The 21,858-nt window shown below is 43.7% G+C and overlaps 1 protein-coding gene across 5 annotated transcripts in view; it reads left to right on the top strand.

The window, feature by feature from the left end:
- The window catches only part of ACOT7 (acyl-CoA thioesterase 7), a 108,580-nt gene that overhangs the window by 27,538 nt on the left and 59,184 nt on the right, over positions 1-21,858 (top strand). For all 5 annotated transcript variants that reach the window (XM_043499948.1, XM_038376733.2, XM_038376734.2 and 2 more), the window contains exons 4-5: positions 10,139-10,230; positions 21,113-21,227. In XM_043499948.1, the coding sequence (XP_043355883.1) occupies positions 10,139-10,230; positions 21,113-21,227 (207 nt within the window). The remainder of the gene's footprint in view (positions 1-10,138; positions 10,231-21,112; positions 21,228-21,858) is intronic.

The following is a 21,858-nucleotide window of genomic DNA, read 5'->3' as shown; positions in this document are numbered from 1 at the left end:
ACCATGTAAGTCCCAGGATATTAGAGCCACAAAGGCTAGACCTGGCCCAAACCTGAAGAAAAGCTCTGTGTAGCTCAACCTGCTCTCTTTCGCCAACAAAAGTTGTCCAATAAAAGCTATTACTTCACCCCCCGCCACCCTTGTCTCTCTAGAAGGCAGGGTGGCAGTTCTGCTGTAATGTCTGCATGATGATTAAGACTTAGTGCTGCGTCTATGAAGAAAGATGTGCTGTGCAAGTCAAGCCCCTTTGGCTGTGTTCTCTTCCATGTGCAGGCTGCGAAGTAACCGAACACATGATTATACAACGATAAGGAGAATGATACGTAAAAAGAACAGAAATACTTGGGGCACCTTAGAGCTAACAAATTTATTAGAGCATAAGCTTTTGTGGACTACAGCTGACTTCATCAGATGCATAGAATGGAACATATAGTAAGAAGATTATATATATATATATATATATAAAAAATACACATACAGAGAAGGTGGAAGTTGCCATACAAACTGTGAGAGGCTAATTAATTGAGCTATTAGCAGGAGAAAAACTTTTGTAATGATGATCAAGATGGCCCATTTAGACAGTTGATAAGAAGGTGTGAGGATACTTAACGTAGGGAAATAGATTCAATATGTGTAATAAGAAAAGGAGTACTTGTGGCACCTTAGAGACGTTGCCATGTTTCTAGTTGTACGGATGGGCTTTGCAGTGAGAGTTACTCTGGCAGAACATGCTGGCCATGTGGCAAGAATAACATGGCTGATGAAGGCAGCTTGGGACTTCAAGCTAGAGCAGGGTGGCAGGAGAGCAGTGCTTTACAAAACACTTAGCTCTGAAGAAAGCCTTCTTTTGCGGTAAAAGTGATTGGATTGTCTCTTTGTTGTCTTCTCCCTCTTGCCTGGTTCAGGTGTAGTGATCTCTGAGGTTTTGAATTCCTATTACATGCTTGCTTTTTTCCTGGTGGTAAGAATTTTCTTCTCATTGGTGGAGAAGGAATCTTTCCTTGTTTCTCTTTCTAAGCCTGCCTGACTTGCAGTAGGGGCATAGTGGGGGGTGATACCTGTGCCTTACAAGTCTGTCTTTAGCCCTGACAAGTTTGCTTGAAGTATTTAAATGTAGTTGGATTGCTAGATGCTCTTTATGTAGCACCAGTGTTTATGTAACCATTAGGGAAGTACGCATTCAGGGCAAGCCAAGTGTGTGAACACCGTACACGCTTTCTGGGCTGTTGAAATTGCCAGAACTCCATTTGGCTCTGCTTGCAGTTGTTTTCTCAGTGCAGTAAAGGTTTAAATGCATGGCCACAAAAGAAGACTGCAGTTAAATGTGGTGCTATGATTTTCTTTAAAATATACTCTCTTCCTTTGAAGAAAGCAGCCCCGCATTGTGGTGTGCTCTTAGTATTCAACTTGTATGTCTAATTAGAACTGAGTGTTGACAGCATACGCAGTAAATATTTAGTTTTACATTTTAATAGTGATGAGGAGAGGATGGGCAGGAAAAAAGAAAAAATTACTGCCATCTATGCTGTAAGTTAATGGCTGTGTGTGATTTCTCCCCACCTCTAGGTTGCCCTGGCATCTGATCTGCTATCTGCATCAGAATGTTTTGTGTCCACTAGATTTGGAGCAGGTACCACGTTCCCTCTTTGTTGCACTCCATGGTCTGGGATTCCAACACCTGTATGTGTGTTGGGTTTTGGAACTCAAACAATTGCTATGTGTTGATTTAAATTTTCAGGCAGGGTTGTTCTGATCCATTAGAAGTAGTACTAATTTTGCAGACTCGGCTGCAGCATCAGGCTTTAGTTAATCAGGATGGTGTCTGTAGCTTAATAAGATGAACCTTTGGCTCTGGTTTGAGCTGAATACTCTCTTCCCCGGCAGCAGTAACCATGGTAACCCATTTTCATCTTCCCACACGGCAACTGCAGGAGGCTCCATGCAGAAGCTTTTTGTGTTTCTCTTAAGCTGGTGTTTGCGTTGACATAGGCACAACGCTCGCTTGGTCAGAATCTCTCGGCGGAGTGGTGCCGCAGATCTGGCGTGTTTGTACGCTAAGCAGTGACTTTTCTAATTGACTCCAAGGGTTCTATTAAGCCTAATCTGTTTGTACATATATGCTCCGGTAAAGTCCTACAGGTCTCTTTCCAATACAGAAGGGGAAAAAAACCCCCAAATTTTCAAACCCAAATGTTAGAATCTGCTGGTGCCAGCCAACTGCTGAAGGCTCCTTCACACTCAAAGCTTCTAGGGAAAACAATTAAAATCAGCAGAGAGCTTGTGCGCTGATAGTCATGTCCTTCCTGCCTTGTTACTCGCAGCACCTGTAGATAGGTGCTCTTATCTATTCTAACATTACCTAGGAAACTCTCCACCTTCAGATTGTGCCAAACAGTGCAGCACCACGGAATCCCCGCCGAAAGCTGAAACCCGTAAGACGTGCCCTAAAGGGGGGGGCTGGGCGGGGAGGAGCTCTGCGGTGCAGAACCTCCTGCATTCTGTCTAGTACTACAGTCTGTTTACATGGAACACACGTTCCTGGGAAACTGCTGACTCTTGCATGTACATTGGGGATTCTGAATGGCCTGACGTGAAGTGTTGCTGGCTCAAGCTAGACTTCTTAGCTTTCTAACCCTCAGTGTTGGTCTCACCCTGGCTGTTAGCGGAATGAATGCATGGGGGTGGGCAATAAGGGGAGTGAAGAGAGCACACTGTCTGCATAGGGCTCCGTGAAGGCTCTGGCTGGCCTGCAGGACACAGGTACAACCAGCGCTTGTCTGCGGCTTTCTTGAAAACTTGCTGCCTCTTGGCCTTCTCACTGGAATGCTGGTGATCTCAGTACAGTTCACAATGGACAACACCCCAGTTTGCAAACCTCAGTAGATAACTGAGGAGAAATAGCAGGAGGGCTGTGTGGATTTGGGCATGTGCTAGCAAGAAGGCCCAATGGGGGTGACCACCCCTTCATCCGAGTTTAGGGCTAAGGAAAGGGAAGAGTTACAATCCCCATTGGGCTCCCCCTGTGGCTAGACATAGTAACTCCATTTGGAAGGGAGTGTCTTCCTGTTCTCCTCACTTTCCTTTTGCTTGCACAAGGTCTTGTTCATTGCCATAGTTTGATGTCTGACTAATCCAACCCCAGCCCTGTCTCTCAGAACCACCCCCTTTTCCCAGAACCATGATTTAGCATGAGTTGCTCTGTTGCAGCCCCCACGCTTCTCTAGCAGGTGGATACTTATTCTAGGGAATTTTTTCAGAGATGTGCGTTGTACTCGTGTCAGGATAAAAAATATAATATATATCCTGTAAAGTAAAACTTGAAATTAGGTACAATGATTTTGCTGCTTTAAATTGTCAGTCTAGTTTGTCAGGAAAATGTGACTTTAAAAAAAGTTTTGCCCTCAGGTTTCATCATCTTGTGACTTTAAACAGCAAAAATATTAAAATCCCCAGTTTCGCATGAGGAAATCAGTAGAAATTGCAGTTCAGCCTAAGCTATGCATAACAAATGAGTAGATTAGATTTGACATCATTTGATTTTAAGAGAAGCAAAGGACTAAACTAAAAACTGCATCAAAAGGTTGTCAAATCATTTCCATTTTTAAGCAAGTTTTTTTGCAAACAAATTGCTACTCAATCTAGTAATGTGAACAGTTGCGGAGAACAAACTCTAGTGTTGGATCTGAGCTTGGGAGTTGATGCAATGTTCTGTTTGAGTAACAGGCCTGGAGGAGATTGTCTAACTCTTGAGCAAAGCAGAAATTTCCTTTATTCTAATTGCAGCGCTTAAAGGTAGCAACTAGATGAAAATAAATCTTCTTTGTATAGTAGTACCCTGTGTCTCCTGTTGCCTCTTGTAGCACTGAGGGCTGAGCCTGTGTGGGGTTTGGGTGGCTAATCTGAGCAGACATTGTTAACTGACACCTTTTGTTAATGTCAAACCCTTCCGGTCCCTCCAGTGAAAGAGATCAAGAGAAACTAATGGTTGGTTTTCCTCTCTAATTCAATGTTAACCTATGGATTTTTTTTGTTTGTGATGCAGCATATTAGAGCATCTCATTATCATCCAGTTCATGGTTTGTCCCCTTCCCGTGGGACTGTGGACCACCTGTGTAGTCAGTTTCCCTAGCCTTGTGCTACCTTCGTAGTGCAAGTCATTCAGAAGCCTCTCAGCATCCTTTATGTTGAGAGGGGTTTCTTGCCCTTTGATCAATGGATTACAAAGTAATGTGTTCACTGACGCAGGCTGGGCAGGGTGAAAGCATCTGAAAACCCTACACTTTATCTCACCACTGCTGCAGTTTGTCTGCGCTACCAGTCTGAGAGAAGTGTAAAAAAATTACTCGCTTTCACCTTCTGTTTTTCTTGTTCTGTCACAATGCTGCCATCTCAGAGGTGCAGACACTGAAAGAAAATGTTTACATCCAAACTGTTTCTAGGGAAAATTTTTGAAACCTCTTATAACTACTAAATTTTTTATCTAATGTAGCCTACACATAGGGCCTAAGCTACCAGGTCCTGAATGTATTTTCATATACTGCTCACCTGGACCCTAACTAGTATACGTCTTAAAAGTAGCTGCAGAGCCTCATGTGAGAGATGTTCTAGGACAGAGGTTCTCAAACTGGGGGTCAGGACCCCTCAGGGGTCACGAGGTTATTACATGGGGGGGTTGCAAGCTGTTGGCCTCCACCTCAAACCCCGTTTTGCCTCCAGCATTTATAATGTTAAATAGATAGCCTTTTTAATTTATAAGAGGGGTTGCACTCAGAGGCATGCTATGGGAAAAGGGGTCACCAGTATAAAAGTTTGAGAACAACTGTTGTAGGATTACAGGGTATTACTGTTAAGGGATGGTTTGTGCAGGTTAGTTCAATAGTCTTGAATGGTTTCCCCTTCCGTTGAGTATAAGGCTGTGTCTACACCTCACTTTCTCTGAATAGGTCCCACGAGTTTCACTGCCACTGGACAGCCCTACTATAGGATTTCTAGCATAGACAAGGCACTACTGTTCCTGTTGGTGTATTTAACTTTGCTCATAGCAAGACCAGATGAGGTGGTTCAGGGAAGAAAGCCGCCAGCTGCCTATGCCTCATCTACACCAGCACTACCATTGGTGTGGCTACCACAGTGTTAATGCAATGGTACTCAAGGAAAAGCTGTGTCGGGGCCATCTATACTGGGGCTAATAGTCCATAGTAATAACCCACAGCTCTGTAAATGAGCCAGAGGCCTGGATGCTGGTTGACTTCCAGTATGTGGAACAGTCATGAAACCCTACCTTTCTTGATTTTGTTGAAACTTAAGTGATTTTGCTTTGCTGTGAATGTGATGTAAGATTTCAGGCTCGAGTTACTAGAGCAACTTTTTTCACTTGTCTTAATACACTTTGGCTAATTCACTTGATGTTTTTAAATGATAAAATGCTACTGTAAGTATTGGTAAAATAAACCTTATAGTAATTATTTCCTTGACAGTTGGAGTGATTTGTGCCTCAGTATCCTTGAAGTCAGCAAGTACAGTTTCTGAAGAATAGACTGGGCAGCAAGAAGGCCCAGGATGGTTTTGGTGCTAGCTTGGAACTCGGACTCAATTTAAGTTCCCCCCTTCACCACGGACTTCCTGTGTGATCTTGGTCAAGTCACTTAGCCTCTCTGTGCCTCAGTTCCCCATCTGTAAAATGGGGATAACGGCACTTCCAGGCCTCACAGAGATTGTGGATAAATGCTTTAAAGATTGAGGCGTTCAGAAATGATAATGGAGGCCACACACCTAAGATAGGAGACTTACCTTTATGCAGTAAAGATCTCTTCCTGCTTGCTGTCCCAGAGATTTGCATTCAAAAGCAGAGTTTATAGATCTAGTCAAATTTGTTACACAGTCTACCCTTGTTTCCAATGGCTTCATTCATACAAGAGCATCATGATGAGGAACAATTTTGCTTCAACATTTGCCTAGAGTATCCATAGCAGTAGCCTTGAAAGCCACATCTATCTCCCTGATTTACCTAAACCCCTTGTTTTAGAAGTAGACCCAGCTATGCAATCTCAAAGTACTGCTATTCAGAAGAGGGGAGAGAGACTGATCACCTAGAAGCACAGTTGGGTAGAGGATTCCTTTACAAGGCAGCAGAGTCTCGGGCATTGACCCTCCTGTGAAGCTGCTGTTCTTGGAGCCCCGAGACCACCAATAGAAGGCAGATGTAAAAACAGGTCTGGCAATGACAAGACTCTGTTGAGTCACTTTGTGAGTATCCTGGTAACCACCTCAGCAGCAGCTGCAGGGAAAAGCAACAGGAAGCCAGGCTCTGCCCAAGAACAGCAGCAGCTTAATGGCAAGAGCGTCACTAATGTTAAGAACAGCAGGTCGACGTGGCAGAGTGTGCAAGGGGCAGCAGAGGTTTGAATGCTGCCTGTTGGCGCAAAGAAAATTTTGGCTAAGAAGGGGAGTTGCTGCAGCATGCTGTATTGTCGGTGACCTCATTATAATGGTGATGAACCACGTAGTGGAAGAGAGGGTTGGGAGATGTTTTGGAGACTTGGCACTGTAAATGTTGCTGCTCGGCCATAGGAACAGCTGACCTTTATGCGTACCTGCATCCAGCTTCAGAAAGAATTTGAGTATCTCTACTATCCCTGTAGGCATTTAATTTACGTGGGGCTTGGGGGTCAGCATGGCTGATCTTGGCGATGGCAATTCATGCCCATTCCTTTGCAGAAAATATTTGTTTGTTAGCGAGAGGCATGTCTATAGGTTCAATCTCCTCTTCTACAAATTGTCAGCTAATAAATACCATGCAAAGCAAGAGAACCTCCTCTCCCAATTCTCCCCTCCTTCTCACCTGCAGCACTAACAATGCCAGGATTTTCCATTTTACTAGTCAGTTCGGGCACATGCTTTATACTTAACAGTCAGCTTTGCAACAAGAAAAGGAGTACTTGTGGCACCTTAGAGACTAACAAATTTATTTGAGCATAAGCTTTCGTGAGCTACAGCTCACTTCATCGGATGCATTTGGTGGAAAATACATCCACCAAATGCATCCGATGAAGTGAGCTGTAGCTCACGAAAGCTTATGCTCTAATAAATTTTAGTCTCTAAGGTGCCACAAGTACTGCTTTTCTTTTTGTGAATACAGACTAACACGGCTGCTACTCTGAAAACTTTGCAACAGTAATATTAAATGTATATGGATATGATTGCAGGAGAATTGCACTGGAAGAGAAGTGCAGCTCTTGAGACTTAAAATACTCCTTGGAAATTAGAGTTCTGATCTTTATTAAAGAATGGGGGGGGATTTTTTAATGAACTTGTTTTGCATAATTTAGTGCACATTGTTCAGAGGTCTGAAAAGGGTCTGCTCCTGTGGTTGCCATGGTAACCATCTTGTCAGGATGGTTTTAGTTGGTTATAACAGTGAATCTTATTCCCAAAAGCGTGTTGTCAAATCCACTCTTAGTCAAAGTGCAGCAGAAACTTTTTCCATATTATTTGCCTGTACTTAAAAAATGATGCAGAATCGTAGTTAAATGCAGCATTTCTATTAGTGACAGGAAGTTCATGTGCAGCCTTGGCAGAACCTGGCCTAATAAATGTGATTTAGCAGCATCTATTCAAGCTCAGTGGGTTCTTGTACCCATATTTTGCTCTTGTGTGGGTAGCCTGCTTTCGTGGCAGATCTGCTCAGTGTGTGAAACCAAGCTCTGGGATCTGCAGGGAAAGGCTCGTGTTGCCGGGTAAGGTTTGGAGGGAGCCAAGCTGATGTTTGAGAGGCTTGTAAGGTGAGCCTGGGAAGTCTGGGTTACCCTCTTCTTTACTGGGGATGTTTGCTTTTTTAGGGAGGTCCCTTGCAGGGGACTAGAGATACAGGTACCTAGTGCTGGCTTGGACTAGTCTCCAGGCTACAGGGACAGGCTTATTTGTTGCAGGCATTAAAAGAATAGTCAGTAGCAACGGTTATGATGAAAGTCAGATGTTTTGTAGTTAAAGTAAGGGGAGGGTGTGCCTGGAAGTCTGATCATCTGTGCTTCGAGCACCCACCCAGACACGGCCTCACTGCCAGGTCCTATTGCAGGTTCTTTTGTGTCTGACTCCAGAGCGCTCTCTCTCCTAATGTCCCCCATGGCCTTCCAATAAATTTTAGGCATTCGTTTATCACAATGAGCTGTGTGTGGCAGGGGTCTAGCTGGAAGATTGGAGTTTGCCCCTTCAAATTTCAGACAGATGAGAACCTCACACTCTAGTATAGAAATGACTCTCACTTGAGCTTGTGTAGGCTGAGATCCCCACCTGGGAATCTGCATCTACAGTTTGATGCTTGCTCCACTGTGAAGAAGAGATGATGTAGGGACCCATGCTGCACAGGGAGTCCACAATGCTACCGAGTCTAGATGTATGCTTTCCTCTGCAGTTTGCCTGGCATGCCACAAACTCTCCTGTTTTATAACTTGCAGAACTTGCTGCTGGGAATATTGGAAGGAGATGGCACAGCCAACTTCAGCAGGGCTAGAGTAGATGGGCCTCACCTATCTCCGACTTAAAGATCTGTCAGCCCAGGATCAGTCACCATCCCATGCTGGCTTGTTAATGGCTGTGGTGGCAGCAGGCCAGTGCATGTGATTGAATGCTCAGACCAGAGGTGAATTACTGTCCATTTATTTAACAGCTCTGTCTTGGCTGAATAGTTTGCACACGCCATAGATGCAAGTTTCTGAGCTTGATGTCATTGGAGTCATTGGCTGTTTGACTTCTGGAAATATTTAGACATAAAATAATCCTGTCAGAAGGAATTCCACATTTTGTTATATAAGGTTTTTTGGCAAGATATTTGGAGTTTTTAAATTCAATGTCAGAGCTAATTTGACACTGAAAACATGACTTTGACTGTTTTTTGAAGAACAACGCAAGAGCTCATCTGGTCTCCTTTCACATCTGCTCTGTATCCTTCCACCAGCTAATCTTGTACCTGTATGTATTGTGTTTAGATGCTTCCCCAAAGGTAGGATTTATTAAACCACGAGTTTTTAGAAATTGTGCAAATTAACATTAAACACATGAATTCCCAACCCCTGCTCTAAACACGAACAGTCATCTTCCACCTCAGTGGTTGTTTCATGTACAGTGCACATTCTAAGCATTCTAAACCTTCAGCAGAAGCTAATGAGCCCCTGCAGCACTTGATGATAAAATCCAGCTCCTTTGCATTATACTGGATGCTTGTTTCAGCTAATTTCTAGCAATCATTAGCATTTAAATCTGCTTTTTAAAAGGTCACCCTGCTAGCAGGTCAAGGTACCACTTAGCAGTAACATTGCAGTCAGAGGGCCTATGTCACTCAAGCAACTTGCTACACTTACACATTTAAGGGACAAAGCGCTAACTGTCTGTAGGGCTGCTATGGAAGGTTCAAGCAGCATTGCTGGCAGGATAGCCTTCTGTCTATCTCTTGCCGAATGCAGTGGTTGGCGCATGCATTTCTGCCAGTCCTGGAATTCCTCAGTCTGACCCAATGTGGCATAATAGATTGAGTGGGGGGTCAGAACACAGCATGTGCTAATGTTATACTGGAGCCTCAGTCTCTTAAGCCATGAGTGTCACTTGGTGATCAGCTGCTTGCTCGTGTGCAGCTCAGACATGACAGGCGTCAAAGAGGTCTGCTGTAGCAAGCGTTCCATATTCATAAGCAAAAACATGATGATGGTTCTCTGCCAGTGTTCAGCTCTTTCTCTGATGCTGGCACATGGCATCCAGAGAAGTCTCCTCAAGCCCATTCCCGAGTGGGGGCAGGCTCTCTCCTCAGTGATGCTCTCCCTATGTCTTCCTATAGAATGAGCATGGGGAAGGGAAGACATGAAGCTATGTGGGGAATACCAGATAATCAACTGGAGCAAGGCCCAAGGCCTTGGGAGCTTAATGAATGGTTTATACAGCTCTTTGCCATTCTCCAAACTCTTTGGTGCAACTCCAGGAAATTAGCTGCTATATCAAGGCTTCTTGCTTTTATTACCGATCATGCGCAGCGTAGCTTTCCTTGTACAGAATTTATGCTCCTAAAGTGCTACACAGGCTTTACTGTCGGGTGTTTCCAGTGTATCTGGATTTTTAACACTATTTTTTTTTTCTTTCTTTTCTTCTTAAGGTGCTAAGAGGGTGACTAATAGGGCAACTCTGTGGTATGTGCCTCTTTCTCTAAAGAACGTGGACAAAGTCCTGGAAGTTCCTCCTATTCAGGTAACAACCTATACGTTCGCTCAGAATCCTCACCCTCAGAATTTTGTGTATACGTTTGAAGAGATTTGGAGTAGGGTGTATTTTATTCCAGAGTCTTAACGTTCATTTTTCTAATTAAAAGTTGACATGTCCCCCTCCAGGACAGTCGGAGCAGGTGCAGCATCAGAGTAACACTAGCTTTGCTATTACGATGTCCCATTTCAGGGGTGTGGGCAGTTTTGTGTTTCTTCTCCCTCCCCCCTCATCCTCTTGGAGGAAAAGATGCTCTGACTAATGTAACTACTGTATCCTCACCACTTTGGCTGTACTGAAGCAGGTGGCAGTGATCTCAGGAAATACTGCACCACAGAAAATGAACTTCTTTACTCCATAGCCAAGTGGGATTTAACCAGTTAATGCAAGAGAGCAAGGCATAAATTAAGCTATTGAAGTCTCTCCTTTCTCCTTTAAGTGGGAGAGCTGACAGACTTGGCTTTGCGGAAGGAGAGGATGCCGCTCTTCAGGACTCAAACTGGCTGTTTCCAGAAGGATCTGTAGATGCTTTGAGGCCACAGACTGTACTTTTGAGCTCTATTTTCACTAGATACAGCCACCAAGATGCGTAGACATGGAAGGGGTTCAGTACCTGTGTACAACCCACAAAAAGGCTGGTACTAAACTTATTGGATAAAATAGCTGTGCTTCGAAGAGCAACAAAATGACTATAGAAGAACTTTCTTTGGCTTTCAAGTAATTAAAGTGCAGGGATGAAAGAGAGGAGTCTGTATTTTGGTGTCAGTGACAAATCCTTAAGGATAAGGATGTAAAAATAAATGACTGACTCATCCTAAACTCTCCTTCTAAATAAACATATGTTCAGGGAAATGCTTTGTACAACCATGTGTGCTCCAGAAAATATCTCTAGCTGGTCTAGACTAATCACCTGCTAAGTGTACATATGTAACAGGGTTCACTCACCACGGTGGTGCTGCCTGCCGGCTGCCTTGGGAATTAGCTCTGTGCCCTCTTCAGGTGGTGTCTTGCTGTCGTCACTCCTGCCCTAGGACCCATGTCTCTCCAAGGACTGCAACATCCTCTTCAGCGACACAGCCCTCCGCCCGCACCACACACTGAGGTGGACCTGCAGTCTGCTGTTCAACCACTTCCCTTAGTGGCTACTGCAGCCGCTTGTCTGGCCACTTCCTCGTGGCCCCAGCATCCTCTTTGCCCAGGCCTCAGCCTGCAAATGCAGCAGCCAGCCAGGAGCTCTCTCTCGCTCCCCCTGTCCCTGCTCCCAGCACTGTTCTGTCCAGGGTGCTGGCAGTTCTCTCAGCCCTCCAGAGACACAGTCCTTCCTCCCTGGACTCCCAGCAGAGAACTGAACTCCTCTGCCCTGCAGCTCCCTTTTTATATGGGCCTGCTTGGTCCTGATTGACTGCTCCCTTCATCCCTTCTCTGATTGGCTGCCTCCTGTGCAGCCTCCCTAGGGCTCTATTAACCCCTTAGAGTCCAGGGTGGGGAAGGAGCCCCATCACAGCAGAAAATACTTTGTCAAGTTAGAATTAGCTTTTCACCCCATCCATGTGTCCTGTAATTCTCCTTCTCCTACAATCAGAGTTCTAACATGTATGCAGTCCTCTGAAATATATTTTGGTTCACCCCTTCTACTGTTAAAAAAAATATATATATACTACCCATCCCCTGCCCCCCCAGTCAGATATATGACAGAGTGACCAAAATGTCAGGTTCGAAATACCTGAGTTTGAGGAAGGTTTTCCACCACTCCCCCAGCTCTTCTGTGCCAAAGCGTTGACTTGGTTTGCTCAGTATTGTGACTTGTGACCTGATCCAATTTGGCCTGCTTGAGTCAGTGGGATTCTTTCCATTGACTGCAGTGGGAGTTGGATCAGGCTCTTGGTGAAGAATTTAGGTAGTTCTTAAAGGTTAAGAATAGTAAGAAGAAAACTGGAAGGTGAGACTAAAGAAGAGAGATGTGGGAAACGGGTGTAACTGTCTAGCGAAATTGCAGGACACCTCAAAAGTGAGGTTTATGGACTTTCCTGTCATGGCCAAAGTCTTTATATTCACTGATGAATACTACATGTAGTAAACCACTTACTTTTACATGTGAAGTGACCTTTCCTTTTGGTGGTGGTCTTACATTTTGCTTTCTGATAGCGTGAGGCCTCTCCTTCCAGTCTCTAATGAATCTTGCACACCTGTGGTGTCATAACTAATGATTGGGTGCATAATTTTACTTTCAAATGATCTTCTATGTTTTGGCATGTCAGGCGCCTTGACATAAACTCATTCGTTGCCTAACAGACTTTTAAGGGAACTGTAAACATCAACACAGCTCTTCAATTGGCTCTGCCAACATAGTCATTGGAGCTACTCTACTTTTGAGTGCGTTGGATTTGCATTGCCAAGAGCGGTTAATCCTGTTAAGGAGCTGCTCCCTCTGGTCTGCTCCACCTCCAAGATTTTTCTCAGTACGTGTTAGAGGAAAATTCCTGTGACCAAATGAATTGAGAGTCTAAAGCAGGATATTTTTGTTCTTTACTCAGCAATTGTTTGCTTCAGACTTTGGGTAGCGCATTCTCTCTCTCTCTCTGTACTCGGATGTCTCCTTCCAGGAGCTCTTGAGTCCTTGAGAAGTCCCCTGCCAGTATGTTGGTGACAAATATTTCATCTGGCAGGATGGAGGATTCATATACCTCTTACCTGGAAAAGATTTGTTGAGCATAGAGCTGTGATCCCAGCGTTTTCCCTGCCAAGCTACATCTCTCACCTAACACATTTCTCCTTTCTGCCTCCAGATCATAATAAGTTTATTTATCTGGTATTTTACTCTTCTTCCAAAGGAAGACTAAGGACTTGAGTCAGTTTCCCAAACATGCTCTCCTCTTACCCTGTCTGAAAGGACTTAAAACCCTACTCTTCCTGTGATCTTTTATGCAATTTGTCAAGCTCAGTCTTTGGTCATTTTAGAGGGTTTCAAAACCCATCTTAACTTGTTGTCGTGGTCAGAGCCCAAATAACAATTTGAAACAAGAGGTTGATGCCGCATTTAGATGATAAATGAGGTTTCATCATTACACCATCTAAACTTAATTGAGTTCTTTACAGATGCACCTCTGGGGTCTGAATGAGCTGGCTGATGTCTTGGTTTTAATTAAGTTAATATAATGTACTAAAGTCTCCAGTAAAAAACATTGTTATGTCTGATATTGGCCTGATAATGGATGTGCTATTGCCAGCAAAATGTCAATTAGGGCATTAGGTTACCTTTCATGTGTTCCTCCCCACATGTATGAATGTGGTCTCCAAAGCAAAATGGCAAGGGACAATCTGCCTACCCAGTACTTAAACTCTCTTTACTGGTGAGAAGCTGCTGTTGTCTAAGCTGTATTCTCTTCAGGACTGGTACTGATGCAATTTTGCTCAATTCATTTATTTGGTTCTTTTGGGTGGGTGAGAGAGGCAAGGAGACCAAGTGTGGAAAATTTCAACCTAAAAGGTAAAAAGAAAAGGAGTACCCGTGGCACCTTAGAGACTAACAAATTTATTAGAGCATAAGCTTTCGTGAGCTACAGCTCACTTCATCGGATGCATTTGGTGGAAAAAGCAGAGGAGAGATTTATATACACACACACACACACACAGAACATGAAACATGTTCTGTGTGTGTGTGTGTGTGTGTGTGTGTATATAAATCTCTCCTCTGCTTTTTCCACCAAATGCATCCGATGAAGTGAGCTGTAGCTCACGAAAGCTTATGCTCTAATAAATTTGTTAGTCTCTAAGGTGTCACGGGTACTCCTTTTCTTTTTGCGAATACAGACTAACACGGCTGCTACTCTGAAACCTAAAAGGTGACTGCTTCAGGAAGTTGTGTGTGGAAAGTGGCTTGTAAAAAAGTACCCTGAAGTGTGGCAGATGTTAGATACCCACTCTAATATGGCTTGGGCTGGGGAGTGGTCAGCACCATGTGTAACTCCACCATGTTCTCACCTCTGAGTTCTAGTCTTATGATGTGGTTAATGCTTATTGACTCGCCAAAGATACCAGGCTTCTCCATAGCCATTGCTATTGTGTAATTTATGGAGAAAGTTACACTTCACTCTGTTCTCAGCATGTCTCTAAAAATGCCATGCTAAATTAACTAGCCATAGGGCAAAGTCCTCTCTAGTAACTTTCTGATTTGTTGGTGCTGACCAGAGTTATCTGCAGACCTGAACTGTGAGCACAGTGCATTGAATATGAGCTAATAGGTTGCTGCTGTGCAGCACATCTCCCATGTGAGAGCAGTGGGCAATCAAGCACCCAGCTGGAGAGGCGGTCCCCTTAGGTAGGACCGAAGACTTCAGACATCTTGCTTCTCCTGGGCTCTAGACTGGCATCTGTAGGCTGGAAATGATGGAGATAAAAGTTGATCTCGTAGGCAACCTAGCCTAGTCCTCAGGATAAGTGCAGGAATTCCTCTGTCCAGGACATCCAGAATTTGCCGTAATGAAGATTTACATAGGCAACTTAGTAGGAGCCAGAGAACTGCCCCTCATTATATTAGCATTGAGCAAGTTCAACTGCCTGCATCTCAACTATAGAGATGTGTTTTTCTGCTCAGGATCAAGTGCTGCATAATAGGACCTGTAATTGCGGTAGGTACATCACTGCACAATGCATATTGTTTGAAATTGGCTCCTGAACCTAGTGCTGGTATCCACTATAGCCAGCAAACCGATCTGGGATGCAGTGGCCACCAACACTTCTTCACTAACCTACTCGGTTAGGTAGCATGTAGACTTCCCTTAGAAAGTTTCTAATCCTGTTGTTGTGATACTCTAGTTCCCCCCACCGCTACTTGTCCCTCTCCAACACTTGCCTCTGACACTAAAGGGAATGTCCTGATATTGGCAGCATGGAGGCAAATGGCTGAGGCTGGGCACTAGTTTCCTGCTGGCTTCACAATGGGAAGTGCTTCCCTGTCTGACCACTGTTTAAATATTAAATACTTCTTACTGTTAACTCTCTGTTGATGCATCATAAGACTTTCTTCCATGCTGGGAATGGCAAATGTCACTCTTCTTCAAGATGACCACCACCATTAGGGAGCTGAGAGAAGTTTGCAAAGCCAGTTCAGTTATTGCTAAATGGTTGTACCTCTCTTTGGAGTACTCACCAGGTTTCTCCAGCACCCCCAAGCCAAGAACACTTAATAAGACCATTCTGCTGCCCTCCTGTAAACAAGCACCGACTTTGTTTGATAGGGCACTGTCATGAGGAAATACGATTTAGCTGAAAGGAAGTTCATGCACTGATTAAAAGTGGCTTTGCACTTCATTGAGAAAGCAGAACCATGGGAAGAAAACTAGTTAGACAGGACTAGGACAACAGACCTAATATATTCATATGTATCCTCTAATCTTCCTACAACCCCCCTCCAGTCTTCGGGCAAACAATAATTTTGCCTGTGTGGCTTTTAAAAGCTTCGCTCAACTCTTCCCTGGGGAGAGAATTCAATAACTCCTGAGCAACATTTATTCTGGTAATAACCAGAAATTATAAGATTTAACTGATACTTCTGCATGTTGGGAAGCATAATATGCAGTGAGAGGGGATTGTTCTTTAAAATCACACACGCTTACATTTCTTCTGGGGACCTGTTCTTAGTAACTAAAATGAACAAAGAATCCTAGCTGCTGAAGCTGAGTGAGCAGAGCTAGACTTGTTAACCTTGGAAATGTTAGAATCTTACATTTTCAGGTAGGTGCCAAAAGTTCAAGATGTATAATGCAGAGACATTTCTGCTTGCCCCACTGCACTGAGTAGACCACCTAATTGTTCTGTACAATGTGTTGAGGGAGCACAGCAGCTATGCAACAGTGTATGCCACACCGGGCATTGAGAGCTATACTGAAAGCAGGGAAGCACTTGTCCCCTTGTGTGGTTGGCTGTGAAAGGAAACTGTTTTAGTTTAATAGGACTTTGCCCCCATCAAGCACTGGGACAGACAACTGTTTGAAATGGCCGTAATGAGCTCCCAACCTGCACCCTATGAGTGATAGCTACTGATCCAATTCCTTTATTATCACAAAGAATGATTGACTAGACTGCTAGTGAAGTTCAGTAGCTGGGCAAATGGGGTTATGTGCAGAACGTCTTAATGGGGGGAGCTTAGTCATCCCAAAATACTGAGTGTATGGTCAAGTAAGCCATCACTCCAGTATCAGGGCTACATAGCTAACGGATGTTGCTGCTTAGTATCCTCCAGGCTTTCAAGTGAAATAGAAACTACATTTTGGGATAGTATTACCAAGCTAACACAACTATTCATTATATAAAGTTAAAATGCTCTTTCCTCTTCTTACATAGGCATAGAATTCCCTTGCAAAAGCCACTTACAGCTTTTAAATGCTGAACCATTCCACAATATCCTGAGTGAAGAATATTAATTTAAATAGTCTAGTTTAAACAGCTGACATTCACCCCCAGCACAGGGACTGTGCATTCCTTTATCTGTGCACAGCCAGATACGTTGTGTTCAAAACGGTCAACAGTAGCCCATGTTTACCCATTTGTCTCCACATATACCAGAGCAGGTGGGGCAGGGGATGACAAAGGAGTAGATTTTTTTTTTTTCAGCTGAGAGCTGCTAAGGACGATTTAGTCAGATCAGTGGTGGGCTCTGAGTGTTTTTTTTCCCCCCTCTAGATAACTCTAGAGCAGGCCAAATTCTGGTCAGTTACAGTGATGTAAATCCAATTAATTCCAGTTGTTCACTAACTCCAGTGGAGTTTTTCTACATTTCCAGTGGGTGTGGCTAAGCAGGATTTGACCCAGCATGTATCTCTTATATTTCTGAAAACAAGACATGCTGGCACACAAAGCAGAATGAGCATACTGCAGAGAAAAAAAACTAGATAAGTTAATGGATGATCGGTCCATCAGTGGCTATTAGCCAAACTGGGCAGGGATGGTGTCCTAGCCTCTGTTTGCCAGAAGCTGGGAATGGGCGACAGGTGATAGGTAATCATCAAGTGATCCGTGCTGTTCATTCCTTCTGGGGCACCTGGCATTGGCCACTGTCGGAAGGCAGGATACTGGGCTAGATGGACCTTTGGTCTGACCCAATATGGCCGTTATGTTCTTAATGTCTTTAGACAACTGGCAGCAGCTACTTCCTCTGACTCTCTCTGCAAAGCCTGGCTTGCCCTTGTCTAGGCTTAGTGGTTGGCACAGATACAGCTACTCTGCTTGGGGATCATAGAGTACAGGCAAAGCCTGAGAATCTCAGATGTCTGCTTTTAGGGGATGAAAAAATATTCAGGGACAAGTCCTTGTTTTCGCCAGGACAGAGTCCTCTGAGAGGGTGCTAGGAGGCAGCTGGGGGAGTGGACTTGGAAGGAATAGCCAGCAGTGTGAATGAGGCTTCATCTGTAGCACTCTCAGAAGTGACATGTGCTGGCTCTCCTCTGAGGGGAGAGGACCCCAGGAGAATGAGTAACCCACGTGCCAGCTTCCTTGTACTAAAACAAAAAAAAAATTTGCCTGTTTCTTTCCTTGATGTCTGGAGCTACATAAAAGAAACTTTGTATGACTCCAGCCCTGCCATCTGGAGCCAAAGCTTTCCAAGCAGAGGAACAGCACCTGAAAGAGGGAAGCTTTCATGTTCCCATTTAAGTCTCTGATCAACAACATATAATTAGCTTGGAGCAACTCTCCCTTTCAATATTAATTCGCCACTTTATGGAGCATTGTGTCCCCTGTGGGGGGATTGGGGCTTTAGCAAGCTGACAGTGAAGCATCCTTGCTTCACCCAGACAGGACAACTGTTGTGTTTTATCAGCAGTTGTTCCAGGAAGTAGCCAGAGTTTAAGCCCATCTCCAAGATGCTCTTCTGCGGAATATAGATTTCAGAAGCACACCAGTGTCTTGGTGCAAACAGTGAATGAGATCTTACCAAATGACAGACTGAGAAATTGTACTTCAGGGTTTAGCGTTGACAATGAAAGAATACTTAGCAGGCTGCCACTGCTTTGCTGCAGTAACGAGAAGGTGTTTGGAAATAGCGTCATTAGAGGAAATCACCCCTAAAGTTCTGGCTGATAGCTCTGACCTCCACGGCAGGCGCTTTCCGTCAAAACTCCACCAGAGCATTCCACTCTTTTAAACTAGTGTCCGTTGCAGATTGTTCTGACTTGCCCGTGCATGTTGGGTAAAGCCGTCAGAACAAGTTGATTTTCTCTTTGCAATCGGGATTTAGGAATTACTTGTAATGGGAGTTGCACATTGTGTTCTGGATGCTGTATACGTGTCTCCTTAGACTGTACGCTCTTTGAGGCAAGGAGTGTGTGTTTACCTCTTGTAGAGGTTTGAGCCCATTATCGGTGCTTTTAAGATTGCATTTTGTGAGAGGCACAAACAGGGTCTGTGTACTAGTGCCTCTTCCAAGCCTTTTGATAGTGCTTCTAATTCTGTCCAGTCAGAAGCTGGTTTTCTATCTCTAGTTGTGAGGAGGGGGGAAATGATGCAATGAGGAAAATACTTGAATGTAGCTTGAGGGATTTTACAGAGACATTTTGCTGTTTGAAATGGGTAACTATTTGTTCTGTACCGTAAACGCTTTGGACAGAGTTGGAAGTAACTGTACTTGACAGGTCTATAATTGACACTTATTCTCTTTCAACTTTGAAATTAAATGTCAGCAGCAAAATACTTCAGAATATCATCATTTTAACAATGAATGATTCCTTAAAGGTACACTTGTCTCACCGTTTGTAGCTATGTGCTGCTAAGGGACGTGTTGAACAAAATTTGTTAGAACTAGGGCTGTCGTGCGATTAAAAAAATTAATTGCGATTAATCAGTAATAGAATACCATTTATTTAAACATTCTTGGATGTTTTCCACATTTTCAGATATGTTGATTTCAGTTTCAATATGAAGTGTACAGTGCTCACTTTATTTGTTATAAATATTTGCACTGTAAAAATAAGATGGGTGAATTATATTAATAAGATGGGTGAAAAATATTAATACAAGTACTGTGGTGCAATCTCTTTATCATGAAAGTTGAACTTACAAATGTAGAATTATGCACAAAAAAGGTTTTATTTTTGAACGCAATGTCAAACTTTAGAGCTTACAAGTCCACTCAGTCCTATCGCTCAGACAAACAAGTTTGTTTGTGTGCAGGAGACAATGCTGCCCGCTTCTTCTTTACAATGTCACCTGAAAGTGAGAACAGGCATTCACATGGCAGTGTTGTAGCCAGTGTTGCGAGATATTAACGTGTCAGATGTGCTAAAGATTCGTATGTCCCTTCATGCTTCAACCACCATTCCAGAAGACGTGTCCATGCTGATGATGGGTTCTGCTCGATAACGATCCGAAGCATTGCAGAGTGACGCATGTTCATTTTCATCATCTGAGTCGGATGCCACCAGCAGAAGGTTGATTTTCTTTTTTGGTGGTTCGGATTCTGTAGTTTCTGCATCAGAGTGTTGGTCTTTTAAGACTTCTGAAAGCATGCTCAACACTTTGTCCCTCTCAGATTTTTGGAGGGCACTTCAGATTCTTAAACCTTGGGTCGAGTGCTGTAGCTATCTTTTTAGAAATCTCACATTGGTACCTTCTTTGCATTTTGTCAAATCTGCAGTGAAAGTGTTCTTAAAAGGAACAACATGCTGGGTCATCACCCGAGACTGCTATAACATGAAATATATGGCAGAATGCAGGTAAAACACAGAGCAGGAGACATAGGAGTTCTCCCCCAAGGAGTTGTCACATATTTAATTAACGCATTCTTTTTTTTTAACAAGCATCATCAGTATGGAAGTATGCCCTCTGGAATTGTGGCCAAAGCATGAAGGGGCATACGAATGTTTAGCATATCTGTCATGTAAATACCTTGCAATGCCGGCTACAAAAGTGCCATGTGCCTGTTCTCACTCTCAGGTGACTATTACCTCCTGTAAATGTGAACAAACTTGTTTGTCTGAGTGATTGGCTGAACAAGAAGTAGGACTGAGTGGACTTGTAGGCTCTAAAGTTTGACATAGTTTTGTTTTTGAATGCAGTTATGTAACAAAAAATCTACATTTGTAAGGTGCACTTTCACGATAGAGATTGCACTATGGTATTTGTATGAGGCGAATTGAAAAATACTTTCTTTTTACAGTGCAAATATATGTAATATAAAGTTAGAACATGTACAAGGTGTGCTCGGGTTATTCCAGTACTATGGAGAGGTCAGTGATTCAATCAAAGACGGTGTGTTACCATAATGAAACAGCTGCATTGCTTTGTAGACACTAGGAAAACATAACTTGTAGAAATGAACTGTTGTGGTCTGTCTGCAGGCACACCAGCTGTAGCTTCCTTTTTACTTGCCTTGGTCCTCTTTAGAGAAAGTAGCAAAGTTTTATGTCCCCTAAATGAAGCAACGAAGTCTGTCTGAAAATCAGCAAGGTATATGTATACCCAGGAGCGAATTAATTCTGTGAACAAGATGTGCATGGCCTCAGTTAGGGGCTAACTAAAGTGACTGGCTGCATGGAAGGCTGCTGAATCTTTCCACCTGTGACACCTCCAGGGGCAGGAACACCTGGCAGCAAATGACTGATGAACACTAGATATTCTGGCATAGAGGAAGAAGCGAGTCGCTGTGCACACACCCGTTTTCCCCCCTTACAAGCCAGTCTGGCGCACTGCTGCTTTGGTCCTGCACTAATAGTCACTGGACAGATCTGGTTTTATGTGATAACTATGGCAGCCATTGAATCTCTCGGCATCTGGCTGAGTAACGAGCAGTACCTGTTCAGCTGTGGATCCCCAGTCACATATCCTTGGTCTTTCCTCTGTGGCGTAACTGTGTGATCTGTGTGTTCTTTCCCTTCAGTATGCATGGAAAGAGCTGGAAGAGGAAGGAAAGAAACGCTATGAAGAGCAAAAACTGGAACGACTGGTAACTAAACAGAGAAATGGGGACATCATCTTCCCTGTAATCAACCCAGGTAATGCAATCAGCCAGAGTGGTGATTTCTTAAGAAATCCTTATTTAGCATGCAAAATTCTTCACACACTCCTTATCTCAGGCTTCCAAACTAGTAGGATAAGACACAGTATTAACTTGGTAGAGCAAGGTCTTCACTGCACCAAAACACGAGTTCTCCACCTTGTCCGTCCCGAGACTCCATGTTGTAACCAAAAAAGGTTTTGGGTCCCACTCCCGTTTGCCTAAAAGAAAAGAGGATGGGACTGGCTGGAACCCCCAAAACTTGTTTGCAGACTCCAGGATGAGAGCCCGAGAATCTGACTGAGGCCTCCATCTCTGTGGGGCGGTTAACTTAGGATTCTGGGGAGGAAACTGAAAAACCTGTTTGTAAGTTCTTAAAACATGCTGACTTCAGGCTGTGGTAGAGATCTGCATTTTACTGATAGGGACCCACGTTTCCTCTGAATTTTCAGCCTTGTTTTGTTACCCTCGTACTGCTTAGAACATGTATTGACACACTACCTGGGTGTATTGCCAGTAACAGTCTTTTATAGAGCGCTTTTCATCCATTGATCTCAGCTCTTTACAAGGGAGGTAAGGATCAGATCTGCCATCTTACAGGTGGAGAAACTCAGGCACAGAAGTTAAGT

The sequence above is a fragment of the Dermochelys coriacea genome, chromosome 18, assembly GCF_009764565.3.
Source record: "Dermochelys coriacea isolate rDerCor1 chromosome 18, rDerCor1.pri.v4, whole genome shotgun sequence".
NCBI lineage: Eukaryota > Metazoa > Chordata > Testudines > Dermochelyidae > Dermochelys > Dermochelys coriacea.
This window is presented reverse-complemented; position numbering and strand designations above follow the sequence as displayed.